At 38.3% G+C, this 16,319-nt stretch overlaps 1 protein-coding gene across 8 annotated transcripts in view; it reads left to right on the top strand.

Annotated features, from left to right (window-relative positions):
* The window catches only part of PARD3B (par-3 family cell polarity regulator beta), a 1,151,792-nt gene that overhangs the window by 617,325 nt on the left and 518,148 nt on the right, over positions 1-16,319 (top strand). For all 8 annotated transcript variants that reach the window (XM_051849249.2, XM_070070340.1, XM_051849247.2 and 5 more), the window contains 4 exons: positions 911-1,036; positions 3,318-3,676; positions 6,604-6,743; positions 7,458-7,586. In XM_051849249.2, coding sequence (XP_051705209.2) covers positions 911-1,036; positions 3,318-3,676; positions 6,604-6,743; positions 7,458-7,586 — 754 coding nt within the window. The remainder of the gene's footprint in view (positions 1-910; positions 1,037-3,317; positions 3,677-6,603; positions 6,744-7,457; positions 7,587-16,319) is intronic.

Genomic DNA, 16,319 nt, shown 5'->3' with positions numbered 1-16,319 from the left:
CATAGCCACAAAGCCCTAAGAGCTGATCAGAGTCCTCTCTGTCCCCGGGCTCATCCTGGTTCACACTTCAGCTTTCCCACAGCCCCCTTCCCTCATCATGTTACTGCTGTAGGTGGAGTTGTGGGTGGTGAGTGCTGTACTCCAGCTCCACCAGCCTGGGGCACTGGTTGGTGAGCAAGGCCCTTTTCTGTGGCACTGGCTTCTCAGTGTGAACTCTCAAATCGTAAGTTGACTCTAGGCTTCTAAATGTCTCCAGGTTTTTAACTTCTGTACACCAACCCTGTCCTGAACAATTCACCTAATCCTGGTCCTGTGGCTTTTTCTCATTTTCTTCTTGCCTGAACACAAAGAAAATGCTCAACACAAACATGATTCAGTCTCCCTGACAAATGAGACTGAACTTCCCTCTAAACTGAGTAATATGTCTTGAGCCTAAAGATTTAAGTCTTAAAATGTACATTATTATAACAAGTACCAAGACAGAAAAAAATTACCATGAATACCCAGTCCTCTCCCATTGCCATACAAGAGGTCACCATCTTAGGGCTAACTCAGACCCATGGATTCCAGTCTACTGGGATGCCCTTCTCCAACCCCCTAGTGTTTGGTGTCCTCAACTTCACCTACAGCTGCTTTACTGCAGACAGGAGGAATGGGGTCAGACATTGTTCTCTGGCGTGGTATTTATGTATATTTGTCTTGAAAAGAAAGGCTTTTATTTTTTAGTGGGTTTTTGTTTTTGTTCTTGAGAGGGGAGAGCTAAGGATTTAAATGACCATTACCTGATGAGAAAGTGTAGTTTCTTACATAAATGCATATCAGCCCTTACTTCTGAATAGTTGTGAGGAAAGAGATAATTAGCATGCCTTATTATGCAGTAGTTCTATTACAACCTAAACTTTCCATCTAGGATTCTAGGACTCTTCATCCGAGGCATCGAAGACAACAGCAGGTCCAAGAGGGAGGGGCTCTTTCATGAAAATGAATGTATTGTCAAAATCAACAATGTGGATCTCGCGGACAAAACCTTTGCTCAGTAAGCATTTTTTTCATTGTTTTGTTTACTCTGTTGATTCCTAGAATGGTTATAATCCTTGTGGAACTCACTACCATCAAAATTGCAGGTAGAATTTTCCACCAATTCCTTTTGAGTGACCCTAGGACATCTGTTGTCAAATGTGTCTTATGTTTTAACATACTCAAAGGTGGCCCACACATGTCCCTGATGTCTCTGAGAATGTGGAACTGCAGATGGACCAAGCCTGCCTGCCTGGCTGTCTTGCTGTGGCATCGATGGATGGGTTTGTTTTTCCTGGGCAACGGGTCAGTTGGGCTGGTATTTAATGGCTCTTTCCAGACTGTTAGTTCAGCTTATTAATTAACTTGCTTGATGTCAGCAGTTTTGCATCAAGTAAGAAATCTGTGAGGGATCGCTATGAAGACTCACTGAATAAAAGAAACAAATGGAAAAAATTAAAATTTGAATATACTCCCTCTTTCTACTTGTGGAAATGTTATAGGAATGGCTTCTTGTGACCAAGAACTAGAAGATATAGCAGTCTGAAAGATGTGTCTGTGTGTGTAATATATATAATATATAATTATGTTTCATATTATATTACATATTATAATATATATATATAATGCAAGTTGGTACTGCAGTGGGATTCTGAATGCAGGAAATAACTATAATATGCATCTCTGCACATTAGTTGTTGATACTGTGGATGTGGGTAGGTAAGGGGGTGACCAGTTATAGGAGGAGAAGTAGGTGCTGCTTGCATAAGCATTAAAGAAATGAAGCATAAAAGAATCTATTTTGTTAAAATAATGAATGATAGATAAAATTATTATTAACAGTATTTTATAGACTATTGGCTGTGCTCTCTACATAGGTATGTGAAACAGACATCCTCATTTCTGTTTTATAGAAGTAGAAACCGAGGCTCATGAAAATTCAGTATGGAGTTAGGTTGGGGTATAGAAATCAACTCCTCGTTAAGCAAAAGCAACGTTAAGGAAACCAAGCAGAGACGCTGGGCAGCTGTGAAATCCTCCCTCTGTGGAGAGTTAAATGCTTCGCTGAAGGGAGGGAGCTATGACAGCACTAGGAATGACGATTAGTTATTAGTTGGTGTGACTGTGGATAACAGAGGCCTGAAAGAAAGTCAACTTAATGAGAATTATATATATTTTTTTCTAATGACAAGTAAGTGCAGAGGTGGGCAGAGCACCGTGCACATGGCATCTTCTGGCACCCGTTGATCTGGCACCCTCCATCTCTGCTTTGCTTGCATTTCCACATGGCTGCTATTTTCAGACTGTATCATGGCCACAAGATGCTTATGGGAGCATCATGAAATAAGAAAAAGAAATGTAGGAAACATTTCTGCCTCTCAGTTAATCTAGCCTGTTTTAAAGAACGTTTTGTTAACCCCATCACTTAGGTCTCATTGTCAGTAAAGGCTGGGAGCAGCCATTACAAGTCATGTCTCACCAAGAGTCCTGAGGAAAAGGCGGGGGTGGGGGGTTGGGGGGATGTGTGGTACTGATTTTAAGGAAGAACTCCTAAGAATAATTGTGTGTTAATTACAGAGTTCAACCAATAGTATTAAGTAGAACAAAAAAAAAATACTAAAAGGGATAAAGTATTAAGTTGTACATCAACAGTCAGGACAAGGGCTGACAACTCAAAGCGCTGCAGTAGAAAAGCAGAAAATGCAGGTCCTTTATGATAGAATAATGAAAATGGTACCTGTTGAACTGACAGCCCCTGGGATGATCAGGCACAATCAAAACACCTGCCAAAATGTTCTCATGTCAGAACTGAACTTCCTGAGCACAAGCCTTGTTAGAGAGGATCTGTGTTTATAACAAATTCCTGGAAAAAAAAAAAACTAATAATCTGATTTAAAAATCTATTTTTTACCTAGAATTAAAGTTTGTTTTTTGTATTTATTTCAGTAATCACTTTTGGTTAAATTTTCAGGTTTAGAACTACTTAAAAGCTAAGCTTGGATGTTGGGCAAGCTATTTAATTTCTCTGAACCTCCCCTTCCTCATTTACAAGATAGGAGCCAATTATACTTACCTAGCACAGTTGGTAGTTAGTTATGGTAGTAATGTATATGTAATATCCAGTGTAAGGACACCCGGATGCAGGTAAGAAGTGGTAATTAGTGTTTGGTTAGCAAAACCAATGTAGATAGTGATGTTGATAATGTCTCCTATACTATACTGCTTCTCTTTGCCACCTTGCTGGGATAATTTAAAAGATGGCATTCAAGTCATTGTACACCTGTTAATTCTCTTTCCAGGGCTCAAGATGTCTTCCGTAAGGCAATGAAATCTCCAAGTGTGCTCCTCCACGTGCTTCCACCTCAACACCGTGAGCAGTATGAAAAATCATTCATTGGACCACTTAACATTTTTGCAAACAGTGATGGTGCTTTGAGAACAAAGGTGCCTCCTCCTGCGCATTGCAAATCAGGAGTAAAGACAGCAAACCTCACAGGAACAGGCTGCTCTGAAGCAGATACATCAGCTCCCCTGCAACAAAGCAAGAGCCCTCAAGTGCCCAGGCTAGGAAGAAAGCCATCCTCTCCCTCACTCTCTCCTCTCATGGGGTTTGGCAGCAAGAAAAATGCAAAGAAAATTAAGATTGACCTAAAGAAAGGTAATTATTAAATTATGCTTAATAGCATTCTATTATTGTAGCATGTAAAATTGGTTAAGAGAAATGCATTAAGGCTAATTTAGTTAATTCTCCCTTCATTTAATTGTATCAAAGAATAGATTTAAGTGTGTACTTAGGTAACTTAAATTTCTTGAAATTGTGGTACTTTCTTATTCTTTTCTTCTGCAGATTATAGATTATTTGAAACAAGAAAATAATGAAGACATGTTGGGGACTGGAAAGAATCATTGCAAACTTGATAGAAACACAGCAATATTGTGTTACAACTTAATACTAAAAACACATTGAAATTCAGCCGTCCTTGTTTTGAACACAATTCGTGATTTTTGATGCATTCTTTAAGCCAAGTCCAAATAACATATTGTTTCTCATTATCTAAAACAGTTTTATAGCAGTAAAGAGTTTACTACCCAGAAACCAAATATTTAATAATTATTAATTTTGTTGATTTAACATTACAAACATTCTTTTGAAAGTTACCTAGTTTCAAAGTATGTATAACCTTTGCTTGATTCATGTCAACTTTCTATTCATTTCCAGCACAGTACTGTAAGACGAGCTCATGTGTGTACATGCATATTTATGCAATATTGTACACACCCATGAGCATTCATGCGCTTCTATGCGTTAGTTCATTTTATAACCTCTGCCTGATATTATCCTCCCCTATTGCAACCTTCTGAAATCCTGTGTGTTTCAAGAAAATGCCAAAGAAACTTAAGATTTTCAAGATTCTTATCTGAATTAATAGATCATTCAATGGCCATAGGTAGCTTTAAAATATATATTAATTCATTTCTAAAACAAATGATATAGCTTTATAAGGATATAGGGATTATTCTGAGAAAATTCTTTTAGCAAAATTCCATTGACCTATAAGAATTCTAGAAGAAAACAAATGTAGGCCAGCGGTGTGGCTCACCTGGCTAATCCTCCGCCTGCGGTGCTGGCACTCCGGGTTCTAGTCCCGGTTGGGGCGCCAGGTACTAGTCCCGGTTGCTCCTCTTCCAGTCCAGCTCTCTGCTGTGGCCCGGGAGGGCAGTGGAGGATGGCCCAAGTGCTTGGGTCCCTGCACCCACACTGGAGACCAGGAGGAAGTACCCAGCTCCTGGATTCAGATTGGTGCAGCACCAGCTGTAGCAGCCGTTAGGAGAGTGAACCAATGGAAGGAAGACCTTTCTCTCTGTCTCTCACTGTCTATAACTCTCTCTCTGTCTCTCTCTCTCTCACTGTCTAACTCTGCCTGGCCAAAAAAAAAAAAAAAAAAAAAAAATGCATTGATTAGGAGGCACAAATACTCCAGTATGCCTTGCATTTAGGTTTCGTTAACTCCATCAGTAGATCGGTAGTTTTGGAGGTTTTTTTTGTTTGTTTTTTGCTTTTTGGTTTTTTTTTTTTGACAGGAAGAGTGGACAGTGAGAGAGAGAGAGAGAGAGAGAGAGAGAGAAAGGTCTTCCTTTGCTGTTGGTTCACCCTCCAATGGCCGCCGCGGCCAGCGCGCTGCGGCCGGCGCACCGTGCTGATCCGATGGCAGGAGCCAGGAGCCAGGTGCTTTTCCTGGTCTCCCATGGGAGTTTTTTTGTTTTGGTTTGTTTGTTTGTTTTGGTACAAATTTTCTGGCTATGTATAAGTCACAGAGTTTGGTGCTTTAAGGGAAATAAAATTAACCAGACACAAAATTATTTTGAAAATCGATCAGAAAACTTTGAATGTAAAAGCAAGGCATATGGCATCACAGCTGTATTTGGGAAGATTAATCTGACAGCCAAAAGATGTACTAAGGGAGAGACCAGGATCAGTGAAGGGTACATTTTATCTGTCTGAATGTGAAAACACAACATTGGTGCCTTAGGAAGGAAGGAAGGGAGGAATGACAGTTATTGCTGAGGTTTTCAGCCAAGGCAACTTGCATGATACAAATGTATTTGCTAGAAATAAGAATTTTAAGTAGATGAGACTATTTGTAAAGGCCAGGATCTGGATTGGAAAGGGAGGCACATAGTCAAGTTTGAAATTCACATGGTGATATGCAGGAAGCTGATGTCAGAAAGACAGATTAAGGCCAAAGAGATTCAGGTGTCTTCCACAGTGAGATCGTTGAAGCTAGGAGCTGGCCAAGGCAGGTACTAGAAGATGAAGCGGCCCAGATCAGAGCATGGAGGAACTGCTAGGTCAAGATCAAGGTGTGTGAACGGAGAGGTAGGAAAGTAATCATAAAATAAAGGCATAACAACCGAGAGGAGAGTACATTTAAAAAAAAATTAATGAGATGCTGTTACTCATCTTTTCACTCTTTTAAAGAAAGATCAAAGATAGAATTTCTTGATATGGGTTTTTATAGGTCATCGGTGATGGAAGTTTGAAAAAGCAGTAAGACTGGAGTAAGTTTCCTTAGTGTGGAGAAATCTGAGCCTACCTTAAGACAGAATGAAAACTGCAGTGGAAGGGAGAAAGGGAGCTGCAAGAGAACAGAGCAGGACAGCAAGACTTGATGCAATGGGGCGCAGGAAAGGGAGGAGCTCCAGGTTGCCCACTGGTTCAGAGACTGACAGAACTCATGCCAGATGCCCTGGCCTACCAGCAGAGTATGAAGTGAAGTTACGTTTCCTGAGAAGTCAGTTCCTCAGAGTATATGGATAACATGTGCATTGCTTCTACAACCCAAATAAAAAGAAAGTTACACATCATTGTTGGGCCCAGAATTTGCTTTGATGCCATCATGGCCTGTCAGGAACTGTAATCTCTATCTGGAACCAGAACACCTGAAGCATATTGAAAATATCCTGAAATGTAAAGGTTTTACTTACTTGTGCACTGATCTAAGTTAGGTCGAATGCACTGTGAGACTGAATGTAAGGTGATTCATCCTTAAGGTGACTCGGTGTTTCCCTGGTCTTCTGTGCTAGGCCCTGAAGGACTTGGTTTCACTGTGGTTACCAGAGACTCCTCCATACATGGTCCTGGTCCCATTTTTGTAAAAAATATTTTACCAAAGGGAGCAGCAATAAAAGATGGCCGCCTACAATCAGGGGACAGAATTTTAGAGGTAAGCATTGGAACTGGTATCTTCAATAAAATATTTTTGATGGTCAAATAATTATACAAAGATCCCTTTAAATATTTATATCTTGAATACAATATATTGAAAAGTATTACTCCTAAATGAGGTAAGAACTTCAATTATGCCATTACTTAACGGATAACTTAACTTTGTAAGTCTCCAGTAAGGCCAGTGATAAGGGGCCAAGTGATAATGAAAACTTCTCTTTATCTTTTTATTTAACTCTCTGGTGGCATGAAATCAATGTTACAGCTTTCAATACAGTTCTACATCATGAAAGACTGTGTACCATATGATTAAAATGTCATGAAATAAAATATCTCAATCTGTGATAATCTGGAGACTATAATATTTTAAATATGGAACACACTGTAGGATCATTTGCTGGTTGTGTTGGGGAGAAAACGATGCCAGGTGAGCACTGGAAATCTGCTTCCTTCTCATTTAAGGAATCATTCTCTGGTTCTCCCAGTTTGATTTTCCCCTCATGAGAATGTGATATTTTAGGAAAAACTGCTAATATTAATTATTGAGTTTGTCCAGTATCAGAGTAAGGGTGGTTATTGAAATAGTTGGTTTTCATTCATCAGTTTGATTTTCATTTTCTCCTAGCTTTATCGATGATAGGAACCCATGGGTGGGGTAGAAGGGGATAGTGAGTGTCGTAATTGTGACTGTTCAAATGATTGCACTCATTAGGTAAATGGCAGAGATGTCACTGGACGAACTCAGGAAGAGCTCGTGGCCATGTTGAGGAGCACCAAACAGGGAGAGACGGCATCGCTGGTCATTGCTCGCCAAGAAGGAAATTTTCTGCCCCGAGAACTGGTAATGTTCAGCTCTCAGGCTCACTGAATTTTCAATGCAGAATTTAAGCAACCAGTGAATTCATTGAAGCTGTGAGATAAGTTCTAGTTGAATATTGTTGAACAGTTGCTTAATTCAAACAACCTTTAGTAATAAACAACTATTCAACAATATTCAGCAAATTCAATATTTAAGCATACATTGGATGTGTCCTAGATGGTAGGCCCTTCACAAAACACAGTTAGTAAAATAGTACATGACCCTACTTGGATGGAGTTCACAGTCCCCATTAATATATGTAATACAAATAAAACTATAAGCAAGTGCTCAAAATGGCGATGGAGATTTTGAATGGGAAGTGCAGAGTGTCATGGTAACATGGAATAAGGGAATTAAATATATTATTGAGGTCTGGGAAAGGTATCTGGTGGAAGATATTCCAAGTCTTATTAAAAATGTGCATTCTTTGACCAAGTAACTACATTTCTAGTACTGTGTCCTAACCTGATGGTCAAACATGTGGGAAAATATCATGCATTCATTTTTTTCTAAAGTGCAATCTATTGTATTGGCATATTGGGTGCAGAATTGGCATTGCTTAGATAAGTAACTAGGTAGTTCTTTAATGAAATATAATAAGTAATTAAAATGATTTCTATGTGATAATAACAAAAGAAAATGTTAATAGTATAACATTAAATTAAAATGTAGGGCATAAAATTATATATGTAGAGTGACCAAATTACATTTAAAAACTTTTTTAAAAATGGAAGGACGTGCAGCTAGAATGTTGGCATTATGAGATATTTTCATTTATTTTTTTTTACAATGAATGAAAGTTATTTGCTTTGTTGAAATGTATTTTTTAAAAAATTACAGAAAACTCATCAGTGGATAGACACTTTCTTGGCTATTGTGAATGGTGGTGTAGTAAATGTGAAAGTGCAGATGTCTCTTCAAAAGATTTACTTCATTTTCCCTTAGATATGATTGCTGGGTCAGCTGGTGGTTCTATTTTTAGTTTTTGGAGGAACCTCCTTACTGTTTTCCACCATGGCTATACTAATTTGCATCCACATCAACAGTGCAAGGGTTCCCTTTTCTCTACATCCATGCCAGGACTTACCGTTTTTGTCCTTCTGATAATAGAATTTGTCACTAGAATGAGATGATGTCTCATTTTGGTTTTGATTTGTGTCCCCTGTTGATTAGTGATTTTGAACATTATTTCCTGTACCTGTTGGTCCTTGGCATTTCTTTCTTTGAGAAATGTATTTAAATCAACTGCCATTTTTAAATTGAGCTGTTTGTTTTGCTAATGAGTTCCTTATCTAGTCTAGTTATGGATCCTCTTTCAGGTAGATAACTCGCAGATATTTTCTCCTGTTCTGTAGGTTGTCTCTTCAGTCTGTTCAACTGTTTCCTCTGCTGTACAGGAGTTCTTTGGCTTGATAAAATCCTAATTGCCTATTTTTGCTTTTGTATCATAAAAAAATGCTAAATGTTTGAAAAGGTATATTTGCCTGGATTGGATATTATGCAATATATATGATTATTGAAACTTCACATGGTACCCTATAAATATGTACAATTATATGTTTTTGTTACTTTTTAAATTAAACATATTTTTAATTAAAAAATGCTCTTATGGCTCTTAGCAAAGCAAAACATGCGATATAGAATGTTTGTCTATGCTCTGGAAGGAGCAGTCGTGGTGGGGAGGAGGGCAGAAGAATGAGGGGTATAACTCATAGCTCTCTACTTGACTATTCCAGGTATAACCTTTTTAGGAAGTAGAATTCTGAACTTCAGCTTCATCTCCTCACTGAAAAATCTTGCTCTTTCTAGACTTGGAGTATAGATTTTTTTTTTCTCTAAGATGGAGATGGATAATTCTTTCCTTTGTTAATCCTAAGACCTATGTCCTTCTGTACAAAGTTCAAAGTGAAAACAACCAGTTACAAAGAGGGCCAGCACATGTATGTAGCAGGCTCTTTGACATATGGTCTAATTATTTGGTCGCAGGACATAGACCTCAGAAAACTTCAGTGGGACTATGTGTTTATTTCAAGGACAGGACAACAAGGAAAAAAGCTTTGACTGTGCATTCTGTTGAATTAAGGTCCCAAAAAGAATAAAACTCATGAAGTAAGAGAAAAATTCTAATCAGTGCAAACATAAAAGAAGCTAATGACAGAGCTCCAATTGGAAATTTAAACCTCTGTGAGCCCCAAGTTCCCCATCTAATATTTCCTTGTACCCCTGTCTCATATGTCCTCTGGAATTCCCAACTGCATAGCTAATTATTTCTTCCTAGAGGCTGCCCCCTCCCTCTCAGGTAATGGGGAAAACAAACAAACAAACAAACAAACAAAAAAACATGCCAACCTTAGTTTTAAATCTTAGCTTAAAACTGAATACATTTTCCATCAAAGATGATTACATCTAGAAGTTGGAAATGGAATGGTAGAATTTTTGAACTGCTTAGCACTATACAAATCAGTAAGTCCAACTCTTGATTTCGCAGATAAAAACAGGACCAGTGCATGGTCCCACAATGAGCTGGAACTAAAGGCCTAGTTTCCTAATGCTTACCATTATTTTTGGAGTTCAGCTTCCAGAATTCAATTTCTTGTATAGCACTTACTAGCTGTATGATCTATAACAGGTCACAAAATCATTCTGAGACTCAGTTTCCTTATTTGTATCATGATACCCATGAAGATTAAATGAGATAAGGCATGCAAAGCTCTTGGCATAGTTTCAGGACAACTGTACATTGGCTATAATCAGTTCTAGCATATCACTACTTCTGTAGTACTGTAAATATAATACTATTTTAGATATATTCTGAAGTAAATATATTGATACAGGCTCACCTAAGACTAACCAGTATATCTGACCAGTGATTGTTTTCTTTTTTATTATTTAAAAATATGTTTTGGGATCCAAAACACTGAATTACAAACAAAAACTTTATAACCAACAAACTTAATAAGTGAGGTACCCTAATATATATAATATATAATATATAATTTTACTCTCATTTTTTAAAGATTTATTTTATTTGTTGTTTGAAAGTCACAGTTACACAGAGAGAGGAGAGGCAGAGAGAGAGAGGTCTTCCATCCTATGGTTCACTCCCCAGTTGGCTGCAATGGCCGGAGCAGCGCTTATCCGAAGCCAGGAGTCAGGAGCTTCTTCCAGGTCTTCCATGCAGGTGCAGGAAACCAAGGACTTAGGCCATCTTCTACTGCTTTCCCAGGCCATAACAGAGAGATGGATAGGAAGTGGAGCAGCCGGTCTTGAACTGGAAATTCAGGCCAGGGCATAACCTTCTGCACCACAGCACCGGCCCCCTATTTTACTCTAATTTAATAGATTTAATAAAAATTGCTTTCTATACCAAAAATGACATCATAATCCAATCCCACCAGGGAGTATGTTAATTAATCCTGAAACTGTGAGATTTTGAGTACAAATAAATTGTTTGTTTTCATTGTTTTTAGCTTTATTCAATATTTGGAGGGCACGTGGTTAGAATTTATATTTGGGACATGCTCAGGCTGACTTGCCCCAAGTGGTGGAGTTGGAAGCATACCAGGGGATTCCAATTCAATCCCATCGAGGTGGCATGTACCAATGCCATCTCACTGTTCCAGGTGATCAGTTTCAGTTCACAGTTGGTCATGGTGAAGGGACTGGGAGTCAAAGGGAGCACATAGACAAGTCTAGTACCTGCTAATGCTAACTGATGGAGTAAATAAAGGGGAGAGTGATCCAACATGGGAAGTGAGAATCTCAGCAGACTCATAGAATGGCAGATGTCCTAAATAGCACTCTGGCCTCAGAATCAGCCCTAAAGGCATTCGGAGCTGGCTGAAAAGCTCATGAGAGTATTTCAGGCATGGAAAGCCAAGACACTCTGGCAAAAGATCTCTGCGAGTGAGATCCCAGTGGAAAGAACAGGCCATCAAAGAAGGAGGTACCTTTCTCTGAAGGGAGGAGAGAACCTCCACTTTGACTATGAGCTTGTCTAAACAAGATAAGAATCGGAGAACTCAGAGGGCTTCCATAGCCTTGGAAACTCATGACTGGAGCATAGGGAGATTACTGATGCCATAGACAGGAGTGTCAATTGGTAAAGTCAACAACAGGAGTCACTGTGCACTTACTCCTCATGTAGGATCTCTATCCTTAATGTGCTGTACATTGAGATTTAATGCTATAATGAGTACTCAAACAATATATTTCACTTTGTGTTTCTATGGGGGTGCAAACTGTTGAAATCCTTACTTAATGCATACTAAACTGATCCTCTGTAAAAAAAAAAGAAAAGAAATTATCAATTCCCAACTTGACTCTCACTGGGATTAAACATGACAATAGGTCTGCTCTGATTTCATCATCATTTTAAAAAATCATCTATTATTTTTCACTTTATGTTTCTGTGTGGGAGCAAACTGTTGAAATCCATACTTAATGTATACTAAGCTGATCTTCTGTATATTAAGATAATCGAAAATGAATCTTGATGTGAATGGAAGGGGAGAGGGAGTGGGAAAGGGGAGGGTTGTGGGTGGGAGGGACGGTATGGGGGGGAAGCCATTGTAATCCATAAGTCGTACTTTGGAAATTTATATGCATTAAATAAAAGTTTAAAAAAAAAAAAAAAAAGAATTTATTTTCTTAGAACTTTCTAGAAATTATGTACTCTCTCAAAAATATTTGACAGTCAACCATCTAAATATGTTGGAATATTCTTTTTAATCAAAGTAAAGAAAGGGACTTTGAAGCTTACCATCACCTAAGTCATATAGACCCAGAATCTTATTTCTGGAGAAAACACTGGAGTAGAATTTCCCCAGAATGCTGTCACTGAGTGCTAAGAAGCAAGCATGAGTCATGCAGGAAGTTTAAAGAGAGGTCATATGTGGCACGCATAGGATTGCAGTGGGAATTCCTTCCTAAAGTGGCAAGGGCTGAACCATTTGAAAGAACAAAATGAGCAGTGTGTTATGTTATGTGATACAACTCTGTGTTTTCCTTTCAAGAAACTGAAGGTGGTAGCTCTTTGGTCTCTTCTCCCTTATCATGATTGATGCACACACTTGACTTTCCATTGAAACTCTGGCAGGATGAAGGAAGGACAGCACTTCCTGCTTTTGTCTTGTCCTATCTCCTTTGAAGAAAACAAACTGTGTTTATTGTTTTCCTGTTCTGAGAAGCACTCTTCTCCCTTTTTTCAAAGCCATGCTCTGTACCTTCTAAGTAGCCCTGCACTGCCTGTTTTCTGACAGTTCAATCTTCCTTATTTCCTTGTTATCACTGGCTTCTTGTAAAGTCTCGACACTTACAGCCAAGGGAGCATGTGGTCAGCAGTTAGGCAGGAAATCCCAGAAGAGGATCCTCTCTCGGATGTGACCTGCTCCCATTCCAAAGGCCTTGGCCTCCATTTCCTGGTCATTTCCCCTGACTTGACACCTAAGGGAGCCATGCTGATCTCCTACAATTGCTGGTCCCTGTCCTCCCTCCTGAGCACTTAGTGAACATCAGAGGCTTAGTGTGACATTTAGCCAACTCTCCTTCCCTCCGTGGCAGGCCGAGTTGAAAATCAAACGATAAGAATGCATGTAACAATATCACAACTATTTAGTTGTTTCTAGGATCATTACCAAAAGAACGGTGCTTCAAAAGTATTATTTCCAGAATCTCAGTCTGCAAGATCCTTTGATGTCCTCCTCTCTGAATGGAGAGTTTATTAAAGAGGTGTTCACATGAGGAACATTTTTTGCAGAGGGTACTTTGAGAATAATGTTTATATTAGACTCAGAAGGTGAAACTGCTGTGTCTGCACCTGCACTTGAAATGGGAACTGTGCTCTTAATGAGTGATTTGTTTGGTCTGCTCTCTGGGAGATACAGCCTACAAGTTCTTTTCTATCCTTGATAATCTGAAATTGTTCTGTTTCTTACACGACGTCTTAGGAAAGATCCTGAAAGACAAAGTTTTGTATTTATAGCATGGCTTTATTTGTTAAAGCTGGAGAAGTGGGGGTGGAAGGAGAAAAAGAGAAATAGAGAAAATATGTGCGTTATTCCATGCAAATGCAGGTACATGCACATGGATGTATGTCTTTTTTCATGGGTTGGGGAGAAAGACCATCTCTTCCATTTCTTTGTTAACCTCTTTAACATTTCATTTTCTGACTAGTTCCTTATCTTTAAATTGTCTTGAAAAGCACAGTAACCCCTAGGGTGGGTAAAACAAGCTGAGAAAATTTTAAATGTATTTATAATTTCTACCTGCCATGTTTGCCTGCTATTAAACGTGAGCCTCTGCAAGTGGGATTAACTATATTTCAAGCAAGTAAATTTCTCCTGCCTGGTATGATTGAGAACCAAAAGTGGCCCATGTTTGTCATGCTGATTTAACCTTCACTTAGTAATATTGCTTTTGCTGAGGAAGAAAATGATGCACATGCCCATGTAGGTTCTCTTCATACTTGCTGCCTGCTGTATTCTAACACTGTTCACCTGTCCCTGTGACTACCTTGGCAAATGAGATACGGTTCCATCTCCTTCATGGTTTATTTGATCTTATTATTAATTGATAAATTTGTACCTTCAAATGTCAAATGATTTAACATTATAAATCATGGAAGAATTTTGGTTTGAAATCTTAGATGAACTTCATTTAACTGGTATATAATTTCATTCCCTGTGGCTATTTGATTTAAATAATTCCATGCTTAATTGAGCAGGATACTTAGGAAAAATGAATATTACAGTGGCTATTTGTGGATAAGTCCGGGATATTAATGGATGATTTTAGATTGATTTTTCTACCTACACCAAAATGTGAGAGTTATGATTGAGAATTAAAGTAATCATACAAATGCCAAATTACATTATTCCAAGCAACACAGTTCTAGTGACTTACGGTAGAATCCTTACTAAGGAGTCGTTTCCTTTTTATTTTCTTTCTATAATAGTTTCCATTTACTTCTTACTGTAATCCATCCAGCCAATATGACTGATTCTTTGGCAAACCTCTACAACATGAAGTCTGTTGATGAATACGATGCATGCCTGTCCTCAAGGAACTTTGGCCATACAAAAAAGGGTGATGAGTGGATCACATTATATAAATAAAGTGTTCCATGGTTTCAAAGTATGTTAGGGACCTAGAAAATTTCCATGAGCATGATTGCATTTGATAACAATGCTCAATATTGAAGAGGATTTCAAAATACAGAACTAAACGTCTGAAGGAAATATGATGTTCAATTACTTAGACAATGAAAAGTACAGAATATATCAAAGACATAGTAGACTGAGAAACTTTACAGATTACTGAGCAAGGGACTCATGTGAGAAATAGTACTGTGTGGAATAAATTTGGAGGGGCAAAGAAATGCCTGCTATGAGTTTGCTACAATTCACCAGGGGTACTTACAAGCAGCATGGAATCTGAAATTCATCAGACTTGGGTTGAATCCTAGATCTACACCCATTGACTAATAGCCTTGATCATGCTAACTCCCCATCCTCACTCCTTATTTAGCAATCAGATTAGCATCAACCTAAGAGACCGTTGCTAGGATTAAATGATACACATGTGAAATGCTTAGACTGGGGCATGTGGAATGAGATTCAACAAACGTCACTTGTGGTTATCATTGTTGCTCATCTGAATAAAAGATTATATGTTTTCTCACCTTTGAGGAATAGAGACCAACATGGAAATAGAAAAATATTGTTTTGGGCGTCTAATAGATGTTGGTTTCTAAGAATGAGAAATAGCAATGATTCTGTAGTTTTTAGTTTGGATGTCTAGTGACATCATCAACCAAATAGATACAGAACCCTTTCTTGGTCAAAGCTTCCTTGAGCCCCTGGATCTGGCTTAAGAAGCCTCACTAAGTCTTCCAGTCATATTAAGATGCCCCATTCCATGCCTCTGAATCACAATATTGAAATTTCCCCAGTAGACTTTAAGAACTATAGAGAAATAGCCATTTGGAATGTGCTTTGGGACATACCTCATGGTCTGTATATGAATCTCTGCTTTGCCTTCTTAATAGTTCAGTGACTGTGTTTCCTCATATGTCAAATAAGGATAATAATACCTCCCTGGTAGTATTGTGAGAATTAACTAAGCATAGTTTCTAACACCTGGTGAGTGCCAAATAATGTTCACTCATGCCCTTTCCTGTGCCTGAAACACAGTATATGCTCAGTACATATTTATTAACAGACAGAAAGTTGCACATTGCTGAAACCCACGACATAGAAAGCTGGAAAGTGTATAGCTAAAGAAGTTAGTACCACTAGTCTATATCAGACCTGCATTCAATGTATAATTCCTGTGCGATTATTTTTAACCAAATAATTTGTAAGGATTTCCTAGCAGTATTAATCTATCTCCATATGAGACAGTGAGAGTTTGGTTTCATTTTGGTTCATTTTGATTTTGTTGGTTTTTTTAATTGTTTTAAGGTAGACAAATTTCATGTATTTCATATATATAGATTTAGGAACATAGTGATACTTCCCACCCCACCCTCCTTCTCAGCCTTCCTCCTCCTTCCTCTCTTATTCCCTCTTTGAGTTTACTTTATACTCATAAGATTAACTCTACATTAATTAAAGGGTTCAACAAATAGTAAGAAGAAAAAACAAATAGTAAGAAGAAAAAACAGTTTCTCAATGGTAGAGACAACGGCAATACCCAATCATCAAATCTCAGAAT

The sequence above is a fragment of the Oryctolagus cuniculus genome, chromosome 3 (genome assembly GCF_964237555.1).
Source record: "Oryctolagus cuniculus chromosome 3, mOryCun1.1, whole genome shotgun sequence".
Taxonomy (NCBI): domain Eukaryota; kingdom Metazoa; phylum Chordata; class Mammalia; order Lagomorpha; family Leporidae; genus Oryctolagus; species Oryctolagus cuniculus.
Note: the sequence above shows the minus strand (reverse complement) of the source record. Positions and strands in the feature narration are given on the sequence as shown.